The sequence below is a fragment of the Thunnus maccoyii genome, chromosome 1, assembly GCF_910596095.1.
Source record: "Thunnus maccoyii chromosome 1, fThuMac1.1, whole genome shotgun sequence".
In the NCBI taxonomy this organism is placed as follows: domain Eukaryota; kingdom Metazoa; phylum Chordata; class Actinopteri; order Scombriformes; family Scombridae; genus Thunnus; species Thunnus maccoyii.
The window spans coordinates 31,711,917-31,736,198 of record NC_056533.1 but is presented as its reverse complement, the minus strand read 5'-3'; the positions used below and the strand labels follow the sequence as shown (position 1 = coordinate 31,736,198).

Sequence of the window (24,282 nt, the reverse complement as noted above, 5' to 3'; positions counted from 1 at the left end):
TCATTAAAAGGTAAACAGAACACTGCTGATTGGCTGAAATCCCAGAAGAATATGCCGGTCCAGAAATATTCATTGTGTTACACCACTGTGATGGAAATTCAACACATTAGGCAATATAATCATGCCAGAATTACAATAACAAAGAGATAAAAGCCAGAACAAAGTACATACAGGACCAAGGTCTATGGTCTCAACTATAATTCAGACAGAACGAGTTAGAAATATCAAAGTAGGTTGTTATTTACCAAAATGTACAAAGGCATTACACAGAGTTGGCCTTGGCCTAAATCTTTGGGGATAATGTTCTTAGTCTCAGCACATGAATAATGCAGTGCAAGTGGAGGAGAATTGCTAGTGATTTATGAAGGGCCACCATGCTTTGAATTCCCTCCATCTGGCAGTGGTCAATTATTTGTCTGTAAAGGATGCTCAATATATTGCACACTTCATGGAATTATAACACCTGAAGAATTTTTTAACGTACTTTATATCTTCACCTCATTACAGGACACCCACTCCCTCTAAAGGATTTCATTTCAGTAGAAACATGCTATCAGTTTCTATTAGTGTTCAATTAATCAATTAAAGAAGATAAATCATGAAAATATACAAAAGCAGTCATGTGTTCACAGCTGTCGTTACTGCTCGACATGTTGTCTATAATTCAGTAACTGGTCATTTACTGTGCTTTGGACTTTTGATTCTATTATTGCAAAAAGTCAAGGCTGTTCTGTTTGTTAAGAATCTGATTGTACTTGAAAGTGCTGATGTGAGGAGTCATAGTGGTCCTCTGACAGCGGCAACAGCAGTTTTGCATTACAAGATAACACAAAATAACACGAAACATAATCCTCAGGGGACTGAAGACAGGTTTTTTTTTTTTGTTGTTGTTATAGCAGGCCTTGGACCATATTTTAAAACTTCTGAGTCATTGGTTGCATCAACGCAGATTTATTTTGGGAATGTCCTTTCCCCCAGCACCGAACTAATCTCACTAATCTCACAAAATCCAACTAATACCCATTGTCAAAGTGATGTTTGTCATTCTGTGTTCAATAGATGTTTATGGACAGAACAGAAGACACATTGTCAGTGCTTTTGCATTAATCTTCCAAAACCCAAAATCCAGCCCTCAACCCCTTAATTAAGATTAGGATGGATGGAATTTAACATGCCCTTTCAATGCATTATTAAAACCTTAGCTGAAAATGTGAAGAGATTACAAATTTGTATTAGGAGAAGGGTAGCTCATCCTTTTCTTTTCTTTTGCCTGACTTGTTTATTTACAGGGGAAATCATCCAAAATGGATGAGCTGAGATAAATTGAGATTTACTAACAAGTACAGGAAATTGTGACAGTGTATATTTTTTTCCGGCCGTAGCCCAAAGATGTCTCCCCAAAGATGTTTGTGCATCAACCAAAGTAAAAACAACAACAACAAAAAAATCTCATTAAAACATCGTTTATGCAGAATGTCAGCTGGCATGCTCTTTTCTACTGCTTGCACTGCTTGCATGAACTTCAAAAACAAACCCTGCTGCTGAGACGCATCATTTTACATGCCAACGTCTATCTGAAACGTCAGCAGTCTACATGACATATGAAGGGAATTGGACAGTCTCTCCGCAGCCTGTTATTATCTTGTTCAGGTGGAGAAAATGACAGGATATAGGCTAACACAATGAGAGCAATCACTTATGTCTTACCTCGTCTTGGTAGATGAAGAAAAGCATGATGGACAGAATTTCCAGGAAGAAGATAAGCAGAAGAAGGATGAAGAACTGTGGAGACACGAAGGGAAGAGACAAGACAGCTCAGTTATTTTACAGACCATTTATCAGTGGAGAGAAAAAGATCACATTGGGGTTAACAAGCATCTATTTCTCTGTGAACAATGAACAAAATATACATTGAGGAGAAGAAAAAAGGACATTAAAGTGTGTGAAAGAGTGAAAAGAAAAAGAAATAAGAGAAAGAAGGGAAATGGCCATAGAGTGTCAAGGAGAAGAGGCCTGCGAGTTAAGATCGATCGAGGAGCCGTAGATCGTTCAGCCTCGATATTTCTAACTGACAGGTCAAGAGTGCAGAGAGAGAGGAGGAGGTGGGACAGTCATAGCTAGTAGGACAGACGAGGTGATATACAGTTTTCCTCCTTCCACTTTTGAATTTGTTAAAGGAGCCACATTTTACTCTTCGCCAGTCCCCACCCGCCCCTCCTCCGTACGGCGGCCGAGATGAGCTGCTCGATGGGTGATACATCTTCCTGAGGGCCCTTTTGAGTGCTTAAAACAGTTACGAGCTCATCCATCAACCACTTTGCGAAGACGTGACTCCGTCTCTCTCTCACCTGTCTGAGCCGAGGGAGGGATGAAATATTTTTTAGCAATAATGGTACGTTCCAGAGGGTCAGTAAAAGATGAAATGGCACTAGAATATCGGTTGATGTCTAAAGACGTATACATATACAAACAGCAGCGTTTCGAAGAATTTGTTTTCGTTTTTTTTTCGGAAAAAAGACGCAGACATCGTGAAATCTTCTCAGAGGGTCAAAATACAAATTTCAAAAGCAGAGATGTTCTTGTTCAAAGACCTCATAGCTACACTTCCTCCTGTGTATTCCAGGCATTTGCTTGACAGTGAATGTGAGTGTTGCTAGTTCACAAGACTGGTATCGAGCAGGGCTGTCAGTTGCCCCCGAGGTCTTTTTGGCAGCACCTGCATGAATGAATCACTAAGCGTGGAAAGGATGAAAGCCTCAGCGGCAACACTAGAAGCTGAGAGACAGACTAGGTAACGAATCGACGGCAGCACACAGCCCACGGTGTGTTTGACTCACTTGTGCGCTATTCAAGAGGTGCTCTCAAATAAGCATCTGAAATCAATTTCTATTGTTCTGTCAGGCTTCATTGTCTGAATGTTATTCACTGTGAAATACCAGATAACTCCAATTTGGGGGATTTTCAGGTGTTTATTTAAGAGGGAAAACTATGTTTCACTAAGGGTTGAGAAATTTCAACCTATTTGGGATGATGAAATCCTTTAACAAGCCACTGGATAATGTGAAAATAAAATGCAGTTGATTGAGGAGACACTGCTGTTTTTCTTAGTGTCTGAAAATTTGCTGGAGGTTTTTACACCAGACAGCAACAATAAGACTTTTTTTTATCATTATGCTCCATGTTTCTGCAACCGAACGTACAGTTTTTAAAAATAAATAATGAGACCACCAGACACAGAGGACGTTTTGCTAACAACGAAACAAAAGTCAAGTTTGAATTTGTCTTTTTGTGATATTTTCTGACCTGCTATTGATCCAGGAAGGGAAATCTTTTCCCTCCACAGTGCTAAGAGAGTGAAGGGTCAAATGTTCAACTACACTGGAAGATATTCACTGTCTTGCTCAAGAATTCTTTAGCACATTCTTGCTGCCACGAGCACTTTAACCACTATTTCCTACTTACAGTTGCATTAATCGATTTTTGGCCTTTTAAGGTTAAAGCAACAAATGATCACTTTTTTATGTTGTTATGGGTATTGTGTCAGCAAACAATTGCCTATTTACTGTACAAATCTGGAAGACGAAGACTTCATTATTCAGTCTGACATTGTGTCCACGTAAGCCGATTTCTGTTTGGGAGGGGGGGATTATTTTATCATAACCAGTAGACCAAAGGAAAAGGTCCTGTCAACACCATTTTCAGTTGACACAGAAGCGGTTAGCGGTTGCTCGGAGCAGATAATGTATCGTTTGTCATGTTGCCAGAAGAATTATTTCAATTTCTGGAAGTCCACTAACAACAATCCATCCACGCTTGTGGCCATTTTTGTGTCACTATTTTTCTAGCTCTGATACAGGAAGATAACGCCCCCTCATTCTTAACAGCTCACAAACCTCTGATTGACTGGATCATCAACCCCCCCCCCCCCCCCATCTCTCTTTTTTTATGATTTCACTCTCAGTCTCTCAACGACTCTTTGCTCTCCTGTGATCTTCAGTTTTTCTTTGAGACCGTGATATTACATCAGAGAGCAAAGGCAAAGGGACATCATTAAGAATGAGAAACTGATACTCACAAGCACTTGGAAAACAAACACACTCCATCCCCTGTGGCTCTCTGGACATTTCCCCATTAATCTGCTCTTAATAAGAAATTTAACTCCTTTTCTTTAGACCACAGGCAATTCAGACACAAGCAGATTCAATGGGATCACTTGATGGCAGAAAAATGTATTTTACTTTTATTATATACTGCAAGAAAGCTATTGAATTAAGTTAAGGGATTGCAAACTGCTACACTGTCACTGTTATCAAATGGGTTTCTGAAATTAACTGTAAATAATGAAAATACATTTGTGAACTGTGCAGAAAGGCTAATAATAATAATAAAAACTGTGCACCAATTAAGTCAAGTGCTAAGGAATCATTCTGAAGCAGTTGTTTCCTTCATGAAACACATTTAATGTAAAATGACAGACACAACTTCCATATAATAATAATAATAACAACATCTAAATAGCTGGCCTTCTTCTCTGAGAAAAAAAAAAAGATTTAATTGAGATGTAACATAAAAAATGGCATAATTTGTTCCAAATCACTTTGCAAGGCTGTTGCCTAATAAGACTGTAATGACACGCTTGTTTATGTGACAGACGCAGCAGGCAGCGAAAATACATTTGCATCTGCTCTTCTGTTTTACTCGTGGTAGTTTGTGCTTGAAGTAAATGGACATGAATGCAATATATCTCAGCTAAAATTTAACACTGAAGTTGGGGTTGCTCTGTGCTGCTGCTGCAGCCTCGCTGTGATGAATTAATATAAACAAAGACCGAGATCTCATTACTACACGACCAAAGCAAGCTCAATATGTTTTTTCCTGAATTGTCATTATTCAAACTGAAATATGTTATTCTGTTTGCAGCAGCATAACTACAGGAAAGATTTATGGGATATCAGAATAAACGGAAACAAATGCTACAAAAAAGCATTACAGCTTGCTAATCTGTTATCAAACAGAGATTCAGAGATTCTGCTGATTTTCAAACTTATCTATATGTGCTGTGTAATATGACATTCCTACAGTATATACACTATAAAAACTATTACACAAGCCAATTTTCTCTGTATCTTGCAGGAAGTTGGTTTTCATCCCCCCAAATCCTTACGCTGATCATGTAGTCACAGGCTGAGCAATGGCAAGAAAGATTCTTTTTTGGCCCCAAGTCTTCTTATTATTCTCATCACCAGATAACACTGAGAATTTGGAACCAGAAAAGCTGTATTTTCCTGTTACTGCTCTCCCTGTGCAAGGCTACAGTATGAGATTTAGATAGTACTGACACGTGTAATGGTGTATATAATCATGTCAGTCTATCACACCAGAGAGATAAAACTCAGTGAAGTGGTCCTTTAAGACCTCTCAATTCCAGTCATGGAGGAGGCCGGAGTCCTTCAGGTTTTTGTTCTCTTACAGTTTTAGTTCCACGAGAATTAATGACCCACAGCTGGTCTGTATCTAACCTTCATGGAGGATTTATGCTGTAATATTTACATTTAAGGAGACTTTACTATATCTGAAGAACACCACTTTTTATAGGCCACTGAAGTCTAAATGCAGATTGCATTATGAAAATTTATATAAAGCACTCCACAAAGGCTGCATGCATAAACTCATGTTATTTATGTTATGAGATGTTCGGCCGGCGATGCTGATATCCCTGTTTAGCAGAGATTGATGCCTTAGCAGGGCTTCACGATGAGAACCATAATCAAAGTCCAGGAACGAGGATTGATTCCTTCATTTCGGTCCTGCTGTGGTATCCACGCAGTGTGAAAGCTACAGAGGCTCTTTGTCTGTTGACACGCCGGTAAGATTGGTGAAGCAGTAATGTCAGGCACACAGTCCATCAGCCCCTCTGAAATCAATACCTTTTGGGATCTTGTTGCCTCGAGCGTACATGAAGGGAAGCCTCTGAAGGTAATAGCCGTCTTCTTTTCATGTGGTGGGTCTAATCATTTTTACAGGCTCTATATCTCAGGCTCATGTGTGGCTGCAGTGTAAACAATCTGCCTCCATTTCCACCAGAGTGATCTCACATTCTGTCACATTCTGACTAATTTGCAGCCAAATTAGGTCACGGACCTGCCACAACTCCTCTGTGCCCTTTGACTTGCTCTCGTATTGACTATCCGAACTCACTGGTGTGAGACATGACTTTAATTACCCATTAGGCTGATGAAAATTGAATTTCTGGAGAATTTCAATGGCCCTTATGACTCTTATTTTAAATTTAAAAGGAAAGGGTATTGGATTTTGTACTAAAATCTGGTTTAAGGTCATGACTGGTGCATTACACTATATGATGCATGAGGAAAAGCACCTGGAAGCAGGAGGACCTGGTGACAAATGGGTTTAAGGCGCCAACTACGAACCACAACATCCCTTTTTTGCGTCCAGCCTTCATTTCTCTCTTCTCAGTTACTCTTATCCGTCTATCTAGGCATAAAATGGCAAGAAAAACTTGAAGCCAGTGCTTAAAGATCCCCTCCAGACATGTATTAAGACATAAAAATACTCTGCTTGGAGCAATAATGTATTTCTGTTATGATTTTTCCAAAAAAAATGAAAGTATAATTACTACATTAAAATCCTTACAAGGACATCTACTCCTTCTCCCTCATTAAAAACTCCAGAATCTATGAATATGCAAATATATTTAATTTCAGAAGTTTAACTGCTGGACACAAGATGTCTCCTACTTCACTGTAAAGTCCATTCTCAGTGTTTGTGCACTGAAGCTTCAAGTTTCCACATCACACTTGTATAAGTTGCATACTGGACCAGGAAAATCAGATATTCAACAAGCACAGAGAAACTTTTCACTTTCAGCAGAATGTGAAGAAGAAAAACATATTTTTGAGTGGAGGGCGACTTTAGATATTTCTCTTTAATGATAAATAGTTTTGACTAATTAAGCAGCAATCAAAGGCTTATTTGCTTTCTTGCCCATGCGAGTTAGAAGAGAAGATTTATACCTGTTGGTTAAATATAAAGCTACCACCATCAGCCTGTTAGCTTAGCTTAGCATAAAGAATGGAAACAGGGAGAAACAGCTAGCTTGGCTCTGTCTGACGGTTACAAAAACGACTACCAGCACCTCTAAACCTGATTAATTAACACGTTATTTTTCTTTGTTTAATCTGTACAAAAATCAAGTATAAATACATCAAGTGATGGTTTTAAGGGGTTTATATGCCAAACTATTTCTTGGCGTGGAGCAACGTCATGATGACGACAAGACTCCAGGAAGCAGCTGTTTGTATGTAGCCAATCAGAGGCACAATTCAAATGCTTTGCTACTGTAACTAAGAGCAATTTACCCAGAATCTGAAAGGGCTAATTTTTTAATTGGACAGTCTACGGGTTTCTAGAAACTGGAAACTTTAACCTTCACTCACCATTAGCAGCACATGCACCAGAATTTTCAGGTTACTGATTGGTTGTTTTGTACTGAAATGCACTTTGGGAGTCGTGCTTAACTTCTCACCCTTCATTTTAATGTACACAAGCCTGAACTTTTGACTTTTTTTATCCAAACCCCCCCTCCAAAAGACCCAGATATTTCCCAATGCAATTTCTCATCTTTTTTGCTGATAACAGTGAAAGTTTCATGTCTATCCAAGTCTTGGACGAAATCCAACCGTTAGTCACCAACTGTGTCTACGCAGAAAATGAAAGTGACTGTTATTTCCACACAACTGTGGACACTTCAATTACCTCCTAACACCTTGAAGTTCTGTTGTTCTAACTTTTGCAGGAGATAGTAGTGTGTCCATCGCTCATGGTAAGAACAGAAATTGAAAAAATAAGTCTTCAGGGTCTTTGTAAGAGGTTTATTTGTGTGTGTTTACACACTAATTTTGCAGCCCACATTCCCTTTACAGTAACTCTGCTGCTGCGAGGCCAAAACCAAACATCAAGACTGAAGCTTACATGAGGAAGTGACTGGATAAAATATGTTTGTGACAGAAGTTTCACATTTGACACAACATTCATACAAAAGCTAAAATGTCTTTGAAGTCACTGAGTCACAGTTGAAAAAGCTTTTTTTCATGACTGTAAACCAGTGACTCTGCTGTTTGGAGCTTCGGATTACAAGCCACACAAAAGGCATAATAATACTTTTTCCAGCATCAAGTGCAAGAGTAATTCCTCAGATATCTCACAGTAATGTTGCAACACTCTCGTCAGCGATCAACATGCTAATTGGCCCTGAAATTTGATGGGAGAAGAGTCTTTTCTAATCTCCATGAAGAACGGGCCGCTCTGTCACTCATTAAAGCAGACTTACAGTTCGCCCAGACTCATTATATTGACACAGCGCAGGAATTGTTCTGGTCACTGTGGGGAAAATGGATCATGCTAATGATCGACGCTTAGACTCATTCCCACAGTGCTCATAATCGCTTACTCCTGCTGTGCCATTTTTATAATGATTAATTCTATTTTTTCCCCCCACAAAGAATTATTCTTTCTGATAAATGCTGTGCTGTTTCAGTGCTTGATTACATGAATGTGTTTGTTTATTAAAGTTCTTATCTATCTCACACTTTTTCAGGGATGCCTAGTTTGAAATTGGAGCTCAGACCAAAGTTTGTATAAATTAGATTGAAGAAAAGTTTGATATTTGGTGTCAAACACATCCTGTGCCCTGATCTGCAGATTAGTGGGTATATATCTGCTTTTCTCCCATGGCTAATTCAGAGGCCTGTACTATGAAGCAGGATTTGGGGTTAGCAAGGTAACTTCAGGTTTAACTCTGGTTTTCAGGGTAATGATGGTGGTTCACTTCTTGCCGTTGTACATCACCATGATAATTATGCTGAATAGCTAACCCGCTCCGGAGCAGGTTAACTTCAGAGGATCAGATGACAACCTGTCAACACCCCGACCACTGACCAATCAGATAACTGGAATAAGTGTCATCATTCCTACAGGATCTCAACATGGACAAAAATCCCAGGTTTACTATAAAGTGACAAGTAAAAAACAGCAATATCTATTTTTTTAAGTCAGTAAAAACATTTTATTATTTCAGGGTTTCTATTTCCACTCTGGTTTTAAAACAATTTGAATAAATAAATGCCATGAAGCATCTGATCTTGTTATGATTTATAGGCATTGTCTACATACAAATGTTTATATGTAACTCATATAAGTGAGATTCTATCTCTATAAAAAATCTAACTGGTTGATAGCTGTGGTATAATCAGCATATACTATGGCTATGACATTTAATGTCCTTTAACGGTTCTGTTTTTAATTATCACTCTGCGGTTACTGTCTAAGTGTTGCCCACAATCTGTAAGCAAGCAGGGACGACGCAGAGCTCCACCAACCACTGTCTCTGCAGCACCGTGGTGCAAGAGCTTTTGGATGTTGGCCTTGAAGCAAGAGAGATCATGTCTGTAAGCACAAATTTGAGAGCTCTCTCTAAAACTACTGGCGACTGAAGCTCAGTTTCCGGAGAAGGTGGAGCAGCATCCTCACCGCACCAAACAACGTATCTCCTAACGAAATGAGTCTAACATTACTGCAAACACTTTGCAACGTGACTTCGGTGACATTGGACAGTTTTTCCATGGGTGTACAATTAATGGGAATGTTCAAATTAATGTGAATAAATAACTCTGGTTAGATCTCTGACTAGCTTGAACGTTAGTTTAGCAGTTTATTAACGGTTCAGAGCAACCGCAGGCAGCCAGGAACTACTTTCTTGTAAATGACTCTTGTAATGTAAAAATTATTTAATAAAACAGTTTTTATTGGATCGTGTCTATAATTTCTGTGTTGTAATATTTGGTGACTGTTTTATAAAAGCAATAACTCATGACTGGCCGTGGTATATTGTAATTATATCACAGCTAAAGGGCGTTTTGTTCAGCCCGACGCACAGTGGAGGGCTGACAACCCTCTTCACCACCTTAATTATAGAAGTGTACACTGCACATACATACAGTGCTGTGCAATAGTTTTAGGCACTAAAAGTAAAGTGAGAATGCTTACAAAAATATTGCTATAAACTGTTTTAATTTATCAATTAACTTCTTACAAAGTTGAGTAAACAGCAGAAACCTAAATGAAATCAGTATCTGCTGTGAGCAGTTTTGCCTTTAACACAGCAGCTCAGTCTCCTCAGTACACTTTAACACAGTTTTTCACGGTAACTTGCAGGTTGGTTGTTGTAACCATCCTGGAGAAAGAATGTTCTTCTGTGGATTTATTATTTAAGCCATCTCAGGTGCTTCTTCATGTAATCCCAGATTGACTCCATGATGTTGAGATCAGGGCTCTGTGGGGGCCATACTATCTGTTAGAGGACTCATCATTCTTCTTATTGCTGAAAATAGCTCTTTATGACTCTAGCTGTCTGATTGGGGTCATTGTCATGTCATGAATAAATTTGGGACCGATCAGACACCTCCCTGATGGTATTGCATAATGGATAAGAATCTAAACATCTAGGGTGCCTAAAACTTTTGCACAGTGCTGCACATTGTTCTGAGAACATATTGACTGAAAAGCGGTCGTTGTCGTGATCATTTATGTATGTCATTAAAAAAAATGTGTCATCATAACATGGGTTGTATAACATGGGTAAGATGTACAAGATGTACTTTGACATGACTTACAACAGCTGTTAAGCCCCCAGACAAACATGTACTCGCTGGTCTACTCAGATTGGTGCAGCTAATAGAAATATCTCCAGACATTTAACTGGTAAAAAGAGGAACCATGTCGGTGGGGTTCTGGTGTGGGTCCAAGGGGGGGCCAGAGATCTATACCCCCATATGGTCCCTAAAGGTTTTGTCCCGGAAGCTCAGGGAAGCCATGAATTATTCAAAATATCCTTGTCGTTGTAATAGAAAAATGAATTGATTTTTCTTTGTTGCATAAAGCTACTGTAATTGTATTGTGTTGTTGTTGTTGGCTGTGTCTCAGCTATTTCTCATTGATTTTTATCAAGTTACTGAAACAGCATCCCTGTGTGCACACAGATGTAATACATGTCATGAGGTTTGTGTAATGTATTTTTAAAATAGTCAGAGGTGGCCGCCGACATACAACCATATATATATTATCAATAATCAAGACGTAAAGCCAACCACACTGGGTTTACAATCAGATTACAGTAAGTTAATGCACCATTCAAATGAAGCGACCAAGAAAGTGAATTAGTTTTCTATTATTGATATCCTGATGAAGGTCAGGAGTGTTTTCTATGAAAAGTGCCACAAGATATGTACTGTGATAAACTACAAGATATTGTCATTTACCACTTTAATGCACAGAAAATGCTAAATGCCTTCTATAGTTGTCTGTATGAACATGTGCAAGTTGTTCATGTTGCTTTAACATATCATGCATTAACCAGAAAGAGTATTTTGTAGTATCTGTAGTATTTTAGCTTAGTCTGCGATGGTTCCTTCAGAAATTGTATCATTCTGATATTTGAGAGTCATTCTGTGCTGGGTCTTCCTCAAAATAAATCATTTAATGTTAGCTGAACATATCACATCATTTTCAGACAGGATGTTAGCAGCCAGCTCTGTAGTTGTTGGGTGGATAGTGGTCATTTGTCTGAATGTTTCAATAAGCTTAAATAAATAAAATAAATAATAGACGTCAGGATTTTGTTTCTACTGTATCATCTTTCCTTCATCTGTTGAGCCATAGTGATTATTGAGACCCGTGTAGGTCTGCTTCTGTTTACCACAAACAAACAAGAAATGAAAAATTAAAGACTTCTTGTTAACAAGATATTTTCCTCTGGGAAGATCTCCTACACATCAGCTGTTCAAGAGACTAAGTAAAAGTTTTCAAGAAGTTGATACAGGTGGAATCACCAGCTTGTCATATCAATCAGTGATCGAGAGAACCGAGACAGAAACGCATCCATGCTGTATGAGAGTGTATATTATTTAATACAAAGTTGTTGACGTTATCTGTCATAGCAGCAACAAGAAAATATAATCTGAGAATTTGACATCAGAACATCAACACAGCCTTGTGTTTGAAGTCAGCGAGAACATCAAAAACCATCCTGGTAAATAGCTTACCGTCAATAGCAGAGGACGGCTCTCTTTGACAGCTCCAACACAGCCCAGACAGCCAATCACCATGATGATGGTCCCCACCGCGATGAGCAGGTTGGCTGCCGACAGGGAGGGAAGGGATGATGAAAGCGTGGCGAAGTTACCCTGGGTCACTGAGAGCCAGACTCCCACTCCCAGTATGCCACATCCTCCCAACTGCAGGGGGAAACACAAAGAGACGTCAAGCTGTCAGTGTATAACAACAACAAAGTCAAACTTGTCCTAAACAAAAAAAGACATTCATACATGGTGGTGCATAAAAAAATAGGTGCAGACTTGTTGTGGCTTTCTGTTTGTTTTTTTTTAAACTGCATGCCAGTAAGGGGGGTGCAAAGGCTGAAGAGGGAAAATCAAAATGAAAAAAATCTGTTGTCAAAATCTCAGAACAGCAGCAAAACCTGGGATAAAAGATCAAACGAGATAGCAGAGCAAAGACTTAGAAGCAGGTTTACCACAAAAGTTCAGCAACCTAACACCATGTCTACACAGAAAGTGTTTCAGCCACGTTTTTTCAGTCGTCCGTCTCACGGTGCATCTGATTGAATCAATCAATCCAGCTGTCTACGTGTTTCACTTGTGCTACACATGAGTAAAAGCATATTTTTATGCTTTAAGTCTGTTTTCTTCTGTTTTATGAAATGAAGATTGTTGGAGACACTGAAAAATTAGGGATTTCCTCGTCACTCGCTTGGATGCGGATAAACGTAATGAATTGATCGAACTAATCAACAGCTATCCATCGCTGTTTTTCTGATACCCCGTCCCAAACACGCTTAATAGAGCAGGACATAGATGTTGAAGATGCTGAGCCCATCAAGCAGCACTTTTATCATGTGTGGGATGAGAAGAGGAGACAGTTGGAGACTGAAGTTCAGTATATGCTAGACAACGGCATCGCTGAGCCATGTTCATCTGATTGGGACTCCCTGTTCCTCTTAGTTAAAAAGTCAGATGAAATTACTGTAAAAATACAGCCAAATCCAATCCGAAAATGTGACATCTAGAGAGCAAATTCTGAAAATCTGTACAAAGAAATACCAATAAATCTAATTCCTTCAGTATTATAAAAGAGAAACTCCAAACATTAGAAGAAACAAATAAAGACAACCACCACACAGACCACACAGACAAAATCTCTCCAGCCAAGGAAAGCTTGTAGTCCAGACAGTATTAAAAATGAAACACTCAAATGCAGCACTCCAGTGTTGGTGCAGTGTTGAAGTTGTTCAATATCGTGTTACAGTCAGGATGTTTTCCTGACATCTGGTGCAAAAGACTCATTTCCACCATTCATAAGACAAATCAGACCCTAGTAACTACCGTGGCGTCTGCATCAGTAGTTATCTAGGTAAATTATTCTATTAAATAAATAAATTATCCTAATAAATAAATAAAAGAATATTAGATTTCCTTGACGAACACTTCATCTTGAACACTGCACCACCAACCATGTATATACCTTTCACACTAATTAACAAACATGTGCACCAAACAAAAACAGGTAAGATATTCACTTGTTTTATTGATTTCAAGAAAGCTTTAGACCCTATTTTGCAATGAAGGACTCTATTACAGACTTCTACATTGTGGTATAGGGGGCAAAATGTATGATCTGGCTAAATCAGTGTATTTGGAAAATAGGTGTGCTGTTAAAATTGGAGACAAACAAACTGAATTCTTCACCCAGAGAAGAGGTGTTTATCACGGTTGCAATTTAAGTCTGATTTTATTTAATGTGTATATAAATGAACTTGCTGTTCAGTTGGATCAATGTTCCTGGACTCTCCATCCTAGATAGAGAGGTGAAGTCTCTGTTTTATGCCGATGACCTTGCTCTACTGTCTCCTACTGAACAAGGACAACAGCAACAGCTGGATATAGTAGAAAAGTTCTGTCAGAACTGGGTTCTGGCAGTAAATATGAAGAAAACTAATGACTCCTATACCTATACCTACCTTGGTATAACCATAAAAGCATCAGGGAGTTTCAACATGGAAGTGAATGCACTAAAAGGAAAAGCTCCAAGAGCTCTAAATGCAATTAAGAGACAATTTTACAATTTCCAAATTCCAATTAAAATCTGGCTTATTTGATAGTGTCATCTTGCCCATTGTGCTGTATGGTAGTGATGTCTGGGCTCAATCATCATAGCAATACCCTCTGGGACAAACATCCAACAGACTCTTTATATACAGAATTCTGCAGATAGATTTTACATGTACAAAAAAGAAAGTCCAATAAATGCACGTAGAGCAGAATTAGGCAGATATCCGCTGATAATTAACATTCAAAAGAGAGCACTCAAATTTTTTAATCACTTTAAATCCAGCCCCCTAGACACCCTCCATTCCAAAGCCCTCCAAACTCAAGAGCCGAGCCCAGAAATAAGTCCCCTATGTCAGTTGGTGCTCAAACTAACTCCCCTCTCTCAGACACACTCTGGCAGTCTCACACCAACACTGCTTTCCAAGCACCAATCAGAGTAAACCCTATTATAACACAAAGTAAAGAAACCTATTTGGAACATGGGAAAGAAGAAACTGAAAGCCAAAATATATTAGAGTGTTATCTGGCCCTAAAAAGAGATTATGAATTGGCAGAATATCTGTGCTGTCAGAGATAGAAAGCAGAGACAGATCCTAACAAAGTACTTTTGGTTGCCATGATTTTTTTGTCTGCCAGGTTGTGTTCACTGAGCCTGTAAACACAATATATGCTCACTGTTCGACAGGTAAGGTTGAGACAGAGATGCACTTCTTCCTACAATGTAAAACCTTCGGTGAAATAAGGAACATTTTCTTTAACAAGTTCAATGTTATTTCAGATTTCAAAGAGCTTAAAAATGAAAAATCCTTCTACTGTAGGAGAAGGACACAGGGTATATAATTCTGCACAATGTGTATCGACATATCACAGATTGAGGGACAATCAATTACCTCGACACACACACACACACACAACCACACACACACATACACACAAAGGTTATACTGTGTATATAAAATTAATATATATCAATCTTAATGTTGTGTTAAGGTTCATATTATTGTTATTTTGTACTCAAAACTTTCATGCCAACAAAGCACACTGAATTGAAATTGCATAAAAGCGGTAACTGAAAGCCCTTGAGTAACAAACTAACATCCAACCAGGATTTTGATTGTGACAGACAGTAAACCTCCGCTAATTAATGCGCTTTGATACGGACTGAAGGAATGAGGAAATGGAACAGCGTGTCTTGCTCTGTAAGAGAGAGGAGACAGAAAGAAACTCAGGGTTTGTTGAAGAAACCCTGCCCGTGAGCGGGTTAGGTTCACAGAGTCAGTTACCGTGGTAACCGACTCAAGAGTTTAGAGTTTCCCTCATCTCAGGGTTAACAACCTCAGAGTTTTCACTAAACCCGCTTTCTGGAATACGACCCTGATGATCAGCAGATTAGATCAGCAGATAGTTTTGCCTTTGAATTCATGCTCAAACCATTTACTGTATTTATAAAGTCCTGTAGTTGATCTAATTTGCTTTCACACGACCAGCAAACCTCACCAGAGCTCGCTCTGCAACACACCTTTTCAAACAGTCTCACCGCGGTTATTTGGTTTAATTAACAACTTTCAGTTAAACAAACTGAAACAAAATGGACAAAAACGCCAAAATTTGTACCAAACGGGTTAGTGTGAAAGCACTTCATGAGATTCAAGCACAACATTAGTACAATGATGTCTGATGGCAATCACGATGTAACATGATGTTCAAAAAAACAGCTGTGCAATGTGTTATCTTAACCATAATCTCTTGTTTGGAAACATATCCTATGAAAACTTGAAATATTCATTTCATATCCTACAAATAGAGGCCCTGCTTTTGCCTCACCTATTTATATTTTTGTTCAGTTGTGGGTGTGAGAATGAGGTTAAATAAATTTGGCTAAGGTTAAAATATTCTCTTTGGTTCAGTTATGAATTTGATTAGGGTTTTTTTTTTCAAAATTTTTTCCTCTATTAGACAGTAGCCCCTTTGGGACATTTTAATATAAAAAACAGTTTTGGATTGAGTCTATGTGGTATCTGATTATTTGTACATTTCAAAGGAAGGAAGTATAAATTTCCCATTAAACAGACTGATTTGTAGTATAAGACTAATTATCACCTCCACCAAAGAGGTTGGGTTTTTAATATACAAGACCAATTGCAGTCAGTAGGGGCCACCGTTTGAAGAATTCATCTGCTGTGAGAAGAAATCTCCTTTTGGAGTCCAGAGCCTGTGTGGATTCTTGTTTTTACTTCTTTGAAAATTTGTTCTTATGAACCACAGCATGTTTGCCTTTAGAGGCACAGACATGATAGTGGGAGGAGAAAAACAGTAACAAATTCATGATGTGCTTCAGTAAGAATTTTCAGACACATCTATAGGAAACATCCATCATACATGCAAACACAAACACTCTACGGCCACTTGCCAGAGACCCCCAAAGGCAATAAGATTTACATGGCTAAATACAAGATTATTGTTTTTCCCCCACTTTTCTTTCTATTTCCAGCTTTAACACAAGATCTTATTTAATGAGCTCTTGAGCTGGAAGTAGGGCAAGGCGAAAATAAAAAGCACTCGTGAGGGGCTCCAGTCACTGAGGCAGGTTTCTGTTCACTATCTACCATGGCTGGGAGATTTCAACAGCTTGCAAGTGAAGGGTCTTTGGGTCACTGTTGTTCACAGCGGACCCTTATTACGCACCAGAGTGTATTCTCTAATGAATATCGGCCACAGTGAGAAGGGTGATGGATGAAAAAGGAATGCTTGGAATAGATGGTTGCAAATATTCTGAGGTCAGATTCATAAACTCATAAGCAGAGGAGAGATTACAAAACTAAAAGAAATGATCAATAGAAACATACTGGCTAAGTGGGCTAGGGGGGTTTATATCAGTTGTCATCATGCAGGGAACCTACATCAGGTCGCATGGGGAAAAGTTTTTAGAAGGACTTCGGAAAATAGGATTTTGACACTAAAACATATGTACTAAGACCAAAATTTTTGGATTTGAATACATATGGAGCACTAATGTGAAGCTGCAGAATGAAAAAACACCTCAAAAACTCAGGAAGACTACCTTTCGTATGCCCGGGCCCGTAGTTTATTGCTCGTACCACCCTGTCATTCTCATCTCTCACACATGCTCGCTCTATTTCCAAGCTGCCGATGCTCAGAGGTGCAGATTGAGTCTTTTTAAATATATATCTCTCTCTATCCACCCCAGTCTCTGCAGGATCATCGGTCTCATCACTTCATCAGCTATCAGTCTCATCTGAAGTCATCAGCCACCACCACCAGTGTCCGGACTCCATGGGGGGGTGGGGGGGGGGATCTATCTAGCGGCTGCTCAGGGATAATGTCCCTGTGGAGTCAAAGCGCCAAAGTCTTTTATGACTATCATTTCTATCCGTATAATAAACGTTATCTTTTCTCCATTCACTTGTCTCTCCTGATTGAAATTGTGTCAGTAACATGAAATCCTGACTGTTAAGCCTGATGTGTGAATTGCATCAGATCAGCTGTGAACACAATGTCGGATGATTGACTATAAATAGCTCTCACATTTCCAGATCATCAACATTTTGAGCTTTTGTGCAGTGTGAAAACTAAGCTTTGGCTGTTTTGTTTCATGACGAGTGCATTGCATTTTGTCATAAACTACATTCATGACATATGATTATGTCATATTTGTTTTATATGTGAAGTTACCGATTGTGGCATAAATGTGCTGAGAGTCAGGCTGCCCATAACAATTGTCAAACAAATAAAGATTTCTTGGCTATTTATGTATTTATTACATTATTTTAGGAAACCCTATAAGTACACCTGTTGTTAGGGTGTCAACTTGACATCTATTTCTTAGCCTATGTATGTTATAAATAGCCTGCTACTTCTTTATGCAACTCATAAGTGCATATGTTGGGAGTCTGACCCTGATGTCACTTACAAACATGAATGTGAACCATCAACACATAAAGATCAGATCTGACTAAAAAAAAATCTAAATTGAGCATCAAGGCCTGTAATGTGAACATAGAAGAAGAAGAAGAGTGTTTTCTTGCTGTTGAAGCACTAATTAATGACCATTTTGAGCACCAGGGACACTCGACGCCTCTGCTCACTGGTGAATCCTCACATAAAATTTCTCATCAATTTCTTCATTTACTCTGCTGCCTATTTCTTAGAGTCCGACAATGTTAGGTTGTGACTCATTTCATTTCTATTTGCTCACAAGCTTTATCTAAAGCGTTTTGCTGGATATACATAATTTCATCCACGGCAAATGAATAAATGAAAAGCGAACACACAGGGAGGGGGAGCTGGTCTGACTATTATTGTGGCTGACAAGGAGTTTTATCTGTTTCACCCTGTACAGCGAGAGGAAAGAATCCCATTCATTATTAAAGTGATTAGATTTTTCCTGTGTATGAGAGACGATAATGAAGTGATATATTTACTACAGTACTCTTAATGAAAGGTGAGCACAATTTGCATTCAATTTCTCTCTTGTATATTTTACCTTGTGCTGCTGCAGCCTTTAAGCTTATATAACAACAACATTCAATTCACATTTGTTCCATGTTATGTGTCACTTGGTAACAATAATAATAGATAGACATGAGACCGACATGTTAAATTTTCATCAACATTTAAGTGCATGTTTGAAAGGGGATATATATACTGGATAACATGCATGTACATAGCTAAACAATCTTTTGCATAATCGATGATCATGAACGCTGCTACAGTTTCAACTGTCTGCACCAAGTCAACCCTGCACACTATATTATTGTATTTATTTCTTTTATTTATATTTTTTTAAACCTTAAACTTTTAATCCTTGAATTCTAAATTATTTTAAAGTTTAAATACTTATTTTGCATTATGCTACTTTCTCACCAAAGCCCCAGGAAACACAATTTCATGTCATCATATGTAGCACTGAACTGAAAAGTATAAATGTAACTGTGATGAGATGACAATAAAGGTCCTTTTGTATCCTTGTACTGCACATTGTGGAAATGCAATTAAAATGCACAAAGCAACTAATTTTAACTATCAATTAATCTTCTTTTTGTTTCTTTTGATCCAAACTGCCAAAAAAAATGTGAAAAATGCGCATTTTTATGAATACGAATTTCCCAGAGCCCAAGGTGACATCTTCACATTGCTTATTTTGTCTGACAAAAAGTCCAAAATCAGAGGATTTTCCATTTACAGTGATCGAAAAGAGAGAAAAACAGGAAAATTCCACCTTTGAAAAGCTGAAACCAGCAAATGTTTAGCATTTTCACTTGATAAATAACTCAATTTTGGTCCATCAACAAATCAATGAATTGATTCAGTAATTCAGCACTAGAATACCGAATAAATGTTGGAATGACTTCTCACCACATGTCATCATCACAGTTTCAGAAATGTGGTCTTTTTTTTGTGCAGTTCATTTTGAAGTTTAAAAAAAAAAAAATCCTTCCATCTATCAGCTTTTACAAGCAGTTCTATTTTCACTCTGATCACTACTGGTCTTGATTAGCACCCATCCCAAAAACAGCAGCTTCCATCTTTACACTCCCACAGATTTGCAGTGTTGAAATTGATGCGACCATCTGGACTGCCTCCCCCACTCACAGCAGGTTTGTGTATTTGAAGCAGAGCCTCTGATACTGTCTACTGATTAAGGCCCAGGACTGCGACTGTTCTGTGTGTGAGAACATACAGCTTTCTTCAATAAATTCCTATTAACTGAACTGCCTTTACTGCATCAGAAACATGAACAGAAAACTTGGCACAGTGGAGCAGAAACATTTATACCGATATTTTGATGATATGGCAATGAAAGAACGTCTCTGAATGATTTCCCCCAATAAAATATACATGTGCAGTAGATGTACTTGACTTCTGGGTTTGCAATGTATGACACAGGTGCTTTTAATGACTACATTCACAGTACATGAATATCAGCGCTCTGATCTCATTGCAGTTACGAGCGCTCCGTCCAGCATGGGTCAAGAATACATATTTATATAATGATATTAACATGATTAAGGTCATAAACTGAATTCTCATACATACATGAATGAAATGTGAAAGTCTTGAGGCCAGGGAGTGTGGTACCACACCAAAGAATGCTGGTTTGAATTCACATGCTTCATCTATTATTTCTCTTCTGACATTTTGATGTGTGAATCATGTATTCAGTTTGTCCCTGAAGAATGAATCCCGGTCTTTATATCTGCTCTGGTGATGAGGATTAAAGGTTGTTGGTTTTTAATATATTGCATACTTTGATCTGTATTACCTTTTGCTTTAAATAAGTTACAGCTTTAATCTTTATCTGTCCAAACGTGGCACATTTTCAATTTCAGCTTATAGAGTAGAATTTCTTAACGTATTATTGTAAAATGTTGGTCGTGTCCTGGCCAGAATCACCTGCCCTCTCAAGCAAACTCTAAAAGCAATCTATCAAAGAACTTTGTCGACTGATTATGCATGCACCACACACCATTTCCAGCAGACACAGAACAACATTTATAGGTTGTTTCTGGTCACCTGATGAATATAAATGCAATATTCAATCTCCTTTTTTTGCTCTGATTTGTTTCCACCAACTCCAGAGAAAAATATCTACTCTTGAGCTGCTAGATGCCACTCATTTCCTTAGGCCTTTAATAACACCTCCTTCAATAACAGGTATATGCCAATATTGCGTCCAATTCGATACTTAAACTTACCTAAATGTTGATTTACACACACTATTTGATTATTTCACATGAGTTACCTGGTTCAACAACTATTAAGTTTATATGATGATATACAGTATATGATATATGATATATCAGATTTTGATCAGGATTATTTTAGCTGATCCCGATGTACCAAGTGTACACTTGGCCTACAGTAACTAAACTTCTTTGCTGGAAAGCCTGTAATTTTATATGGGAGGGTTTGTTCAAGGGACTCAACTGCACAGTCTGTATGCACCCTGAGAACCAAAACAATTAGTTAAATTTGGCTAAGTGCTGCATTGCGTTGCAGAGTTGGATGATGATTCTCAGTAGGTTCCATACGACAACATTTTAACTTAATGTAGCTTTAAAGTTATCTGCTGATGAGACACAAAATGAAACTTCAGTATTTTACATGTTTAAAGGCCATAACGTCTTCACACAACTTTTTAATAAAACTTGGAGAGTTAATAACTTCTGCCACAGACTGGCCCGAGGCATGCTTCTATTATTTTTGATGGTCGACATGTCTCATTTGGTTAATGTTTACATCTGACATTTTTACTTATATCTACACCCAGCCTACACACTTCTAGGGCGTCTGTACTGATGAACTTCTGAGAACAGGGCTGCTTTGCTGCTGTTTGGCTGCAGATCCTGGCTGAATTAAACAGCTTGATAATATACTTGTTGTACACAAAAATCTCCACCATCAGAAGAGATCAATGTGAAAAGCAAAGACTTATAAAGTCCCTGTTAAAAACATCAAGGACAGCGCTGACAAACCATGACTGGTTCAAATTGATTCATGTAAGCTTTTTGTGATCTGCCACCCTCAACAGGGTCAGGTTAAGTTTAAGCAACTCAACTGACAAGAATGATCAAGGTCATTGCAAATGAATTAAAGAGCGCTAATGAATTAAAGAGGCCCCATGTTTAGTAATGATGAAAAGAGAACATATGATGAATAGAAACTGTTATGGGACAACAGTGTAAAAGTGATGAATCTATTACATTTTGCTTATAAAGTGAGGCAAGGCTAGAAAATCCCACATTTACACCAACCGTGTGAATAGTGGAAAGGCCTCTGCACGGCTCTGCTTATTGATTTTTTTTTTTTTTTTTTTTTTACACAGTCCAACCTCATTCATTAGCAGAAAAGCTTTTAACTCAAGCGAAATATGAACTGAACTGGCTGGAGAGCAGTTTTAATTACTAACAGGTTGTAGTGTTTGAGAGTAAACAGTTCACCCTTTTCATCCACCGCCTCTCCTTAGGGCTGTGCGCTACCTCTTTTCATATTTTATATGCAAACGACATACGTCAGCGGGAAATCAGGTTTATTATCAACTTTTCTCATTATTAAGTCATTGGTAACCTTTGGTGGGAGGTAGAGGATGGACGGGGACTTATTTTGAACGTGTCCTGTGTCCCACACGTGTCTTGGTGTGACAACTTTTCTCAGCAACTGAATGCCTCAAAAACCAAGGGTGTGATTATTGATTTTAGACAACCGTCATCCGCCCCCACACATACACGAACACGATCAATAAAGCTGGTGGGCAGCTTCAAGTTTCTGGTACCCTTATTGACATTAAGATGAATTTTGAGGCACATACTGATAATAGCTGCAAAAAGGTCATTTCATTGTCTCACTGAATCAACCTTCTGCATGATGTCCTGGTTTTGGAAACTGGGTATGTTCAATAAAAGAGATTAGGAGACTTTTGAAGGTAGCAGGCAAGATTACTGGAGTTGGCCTCAGCTGGCTGAAATCTTTGAAAGGCATTTGCTCAGCAAGGCAAATGTCATCCTTGATTGTCATGGTCACCCCCTGGTTTGAGAGTTGAAAATGTTTCTCTCTGAGAGCCACTTCAGAGCACTTAAATGCAGCAGGAATTAAACTGTTTTTATATATAATCTGGATAATACATCTCTTGCACATTATCATTTACAGCTTCAGCACTTTCAGTATTTGTTGCACTGTTAACACTCTCATTGCTGCAAAAACCTCAGTTGGATTTAAAAATGTTTAACACAGCTACAGTATTCTTGTGTGTGTATGTGTGTGTGTGTGCATTGTCTGGTAACAAATGTATAGCCTTGTAAGAGCTTCAAGTTTTCATTCCTTGTTTAAATAGAAATAAAATTGAAGTTAATAAGCCTAAAACATGCATGTTTTTACCAAAATTGTGCTTTTGTTAGCAAGCCATTGTGTAAACAGGAAACTATGCTTCACCTCAGGCTGTTTGCTACCTTCAGATTGGGAATAAAAAGATGCGAAACATCCTGCCCCTTGTTGCTAAGGCGAGTGCAAACACCAGACTTCCCTCCAGCACCTTCCTCTCTGGTTTTCTCAGAGCCACAGTGCAGAGAGCTAGCAGCACGTTAGATAGGTGGCACAGTAGAATCTACTACTAATTAGGAATGGTAATTATGACAAACCAATGTCTTTAAGCCAATGGTACTGAACATATGCTACCCATATAAAATTGTTAATTGAAAACATTTTGTCAGAGCCTCCTTGCCTCTTATAACAGTGGAAGCTTTCTAACACCGATCAAGTTTCACACCAGCAGCCCATTTGGAAAGACCAATTAATTAATTTGAACTAATTCAAAACTGCCCCCATCCACTTTTCATTTGAATTAATTTACAGCTATACCCATTTTTCCTTTTTACAAACTGTGAGAAAAGGAGGAAAATAACAAAAACACATTTCACTGTTTCCCGTAGGACTGCAATAACTTCTTCATCATGGCTGAGAGGAGCACGGTTTCACATGACTGAACCCTAAATCAAAGAGCCAATAATGGAGCAGCGAAAAGCATTCATGTCCCACTGATTGGGATTTTAGCAGGAGGTAGGCTATTATGCTCATAGATATGAAAGGCATACCAGGCTGTTTTATGTACACCAAATAAAAGATGAATTTACATGGAAAGTAATAACTGGTTTTACTCTCTATGAACATTTTCATCTGACAAACATCATATAAGAGGTTGAAGTTGCTTTATAAAGCTCAGACACCAAGGACACTCAAATTAAATTCTAGATAATAAAACTATTTCTGAGTCTAGTGAGATTTACATAAACCTGTTGTAATTCATCCATAATCTTGTCTCTCTATACAAACATTTTGAAATGCAGAAGCCTTGAAGTACAACCAACAATAAATCATCTGTGAATGATAAAGACTGTGAAATGGAATTAATCAACTCAAACTGCTATGAAATAAAGCACAATGTAATCAAATTTACCAGACTACAAATTTAATCTTGCATCACCTTGTTACTCTCTTCTTGCAAGTGGTGACTCTTCTGTGATCTATAAACTATAGGAATGTAAATTACAGTTTTGTTATGATAAAA

At 38.3% G+C, this 24,282-nt stretch overlaps 1 protein-coding gene across 3 annotated transcripts in view; it reads right to left on the bottom strand.

Annotated features, from left to right (window-relative positions):
- tspan4a (tetraspanin 4a) overlaps positions 1-24,282 on the bottom strand; it is a 144,009-nt gene that overhangs the window by 36,949 nt on the left and 82,778 nt on the right. For all 3 annotated transcript variants that reach the window (XM_042391389.1, XM_042390668.1, XM_042389854.1), the window contains 2 exons: positions 12,120-12,311; positions 1,708-1,782 (listed from right to left, as the gene is read on the bottom strand). In XM_042391389.1, the coding sequence (XP_042247323.1) occupies positions 1,708-1,782; positions 12,120-12,311 (267 nt within the window). The remainder of the gene's footprint in view (positions 1-1,707; positions 1,783-12,119; positions 12,312-24,282) is intronic.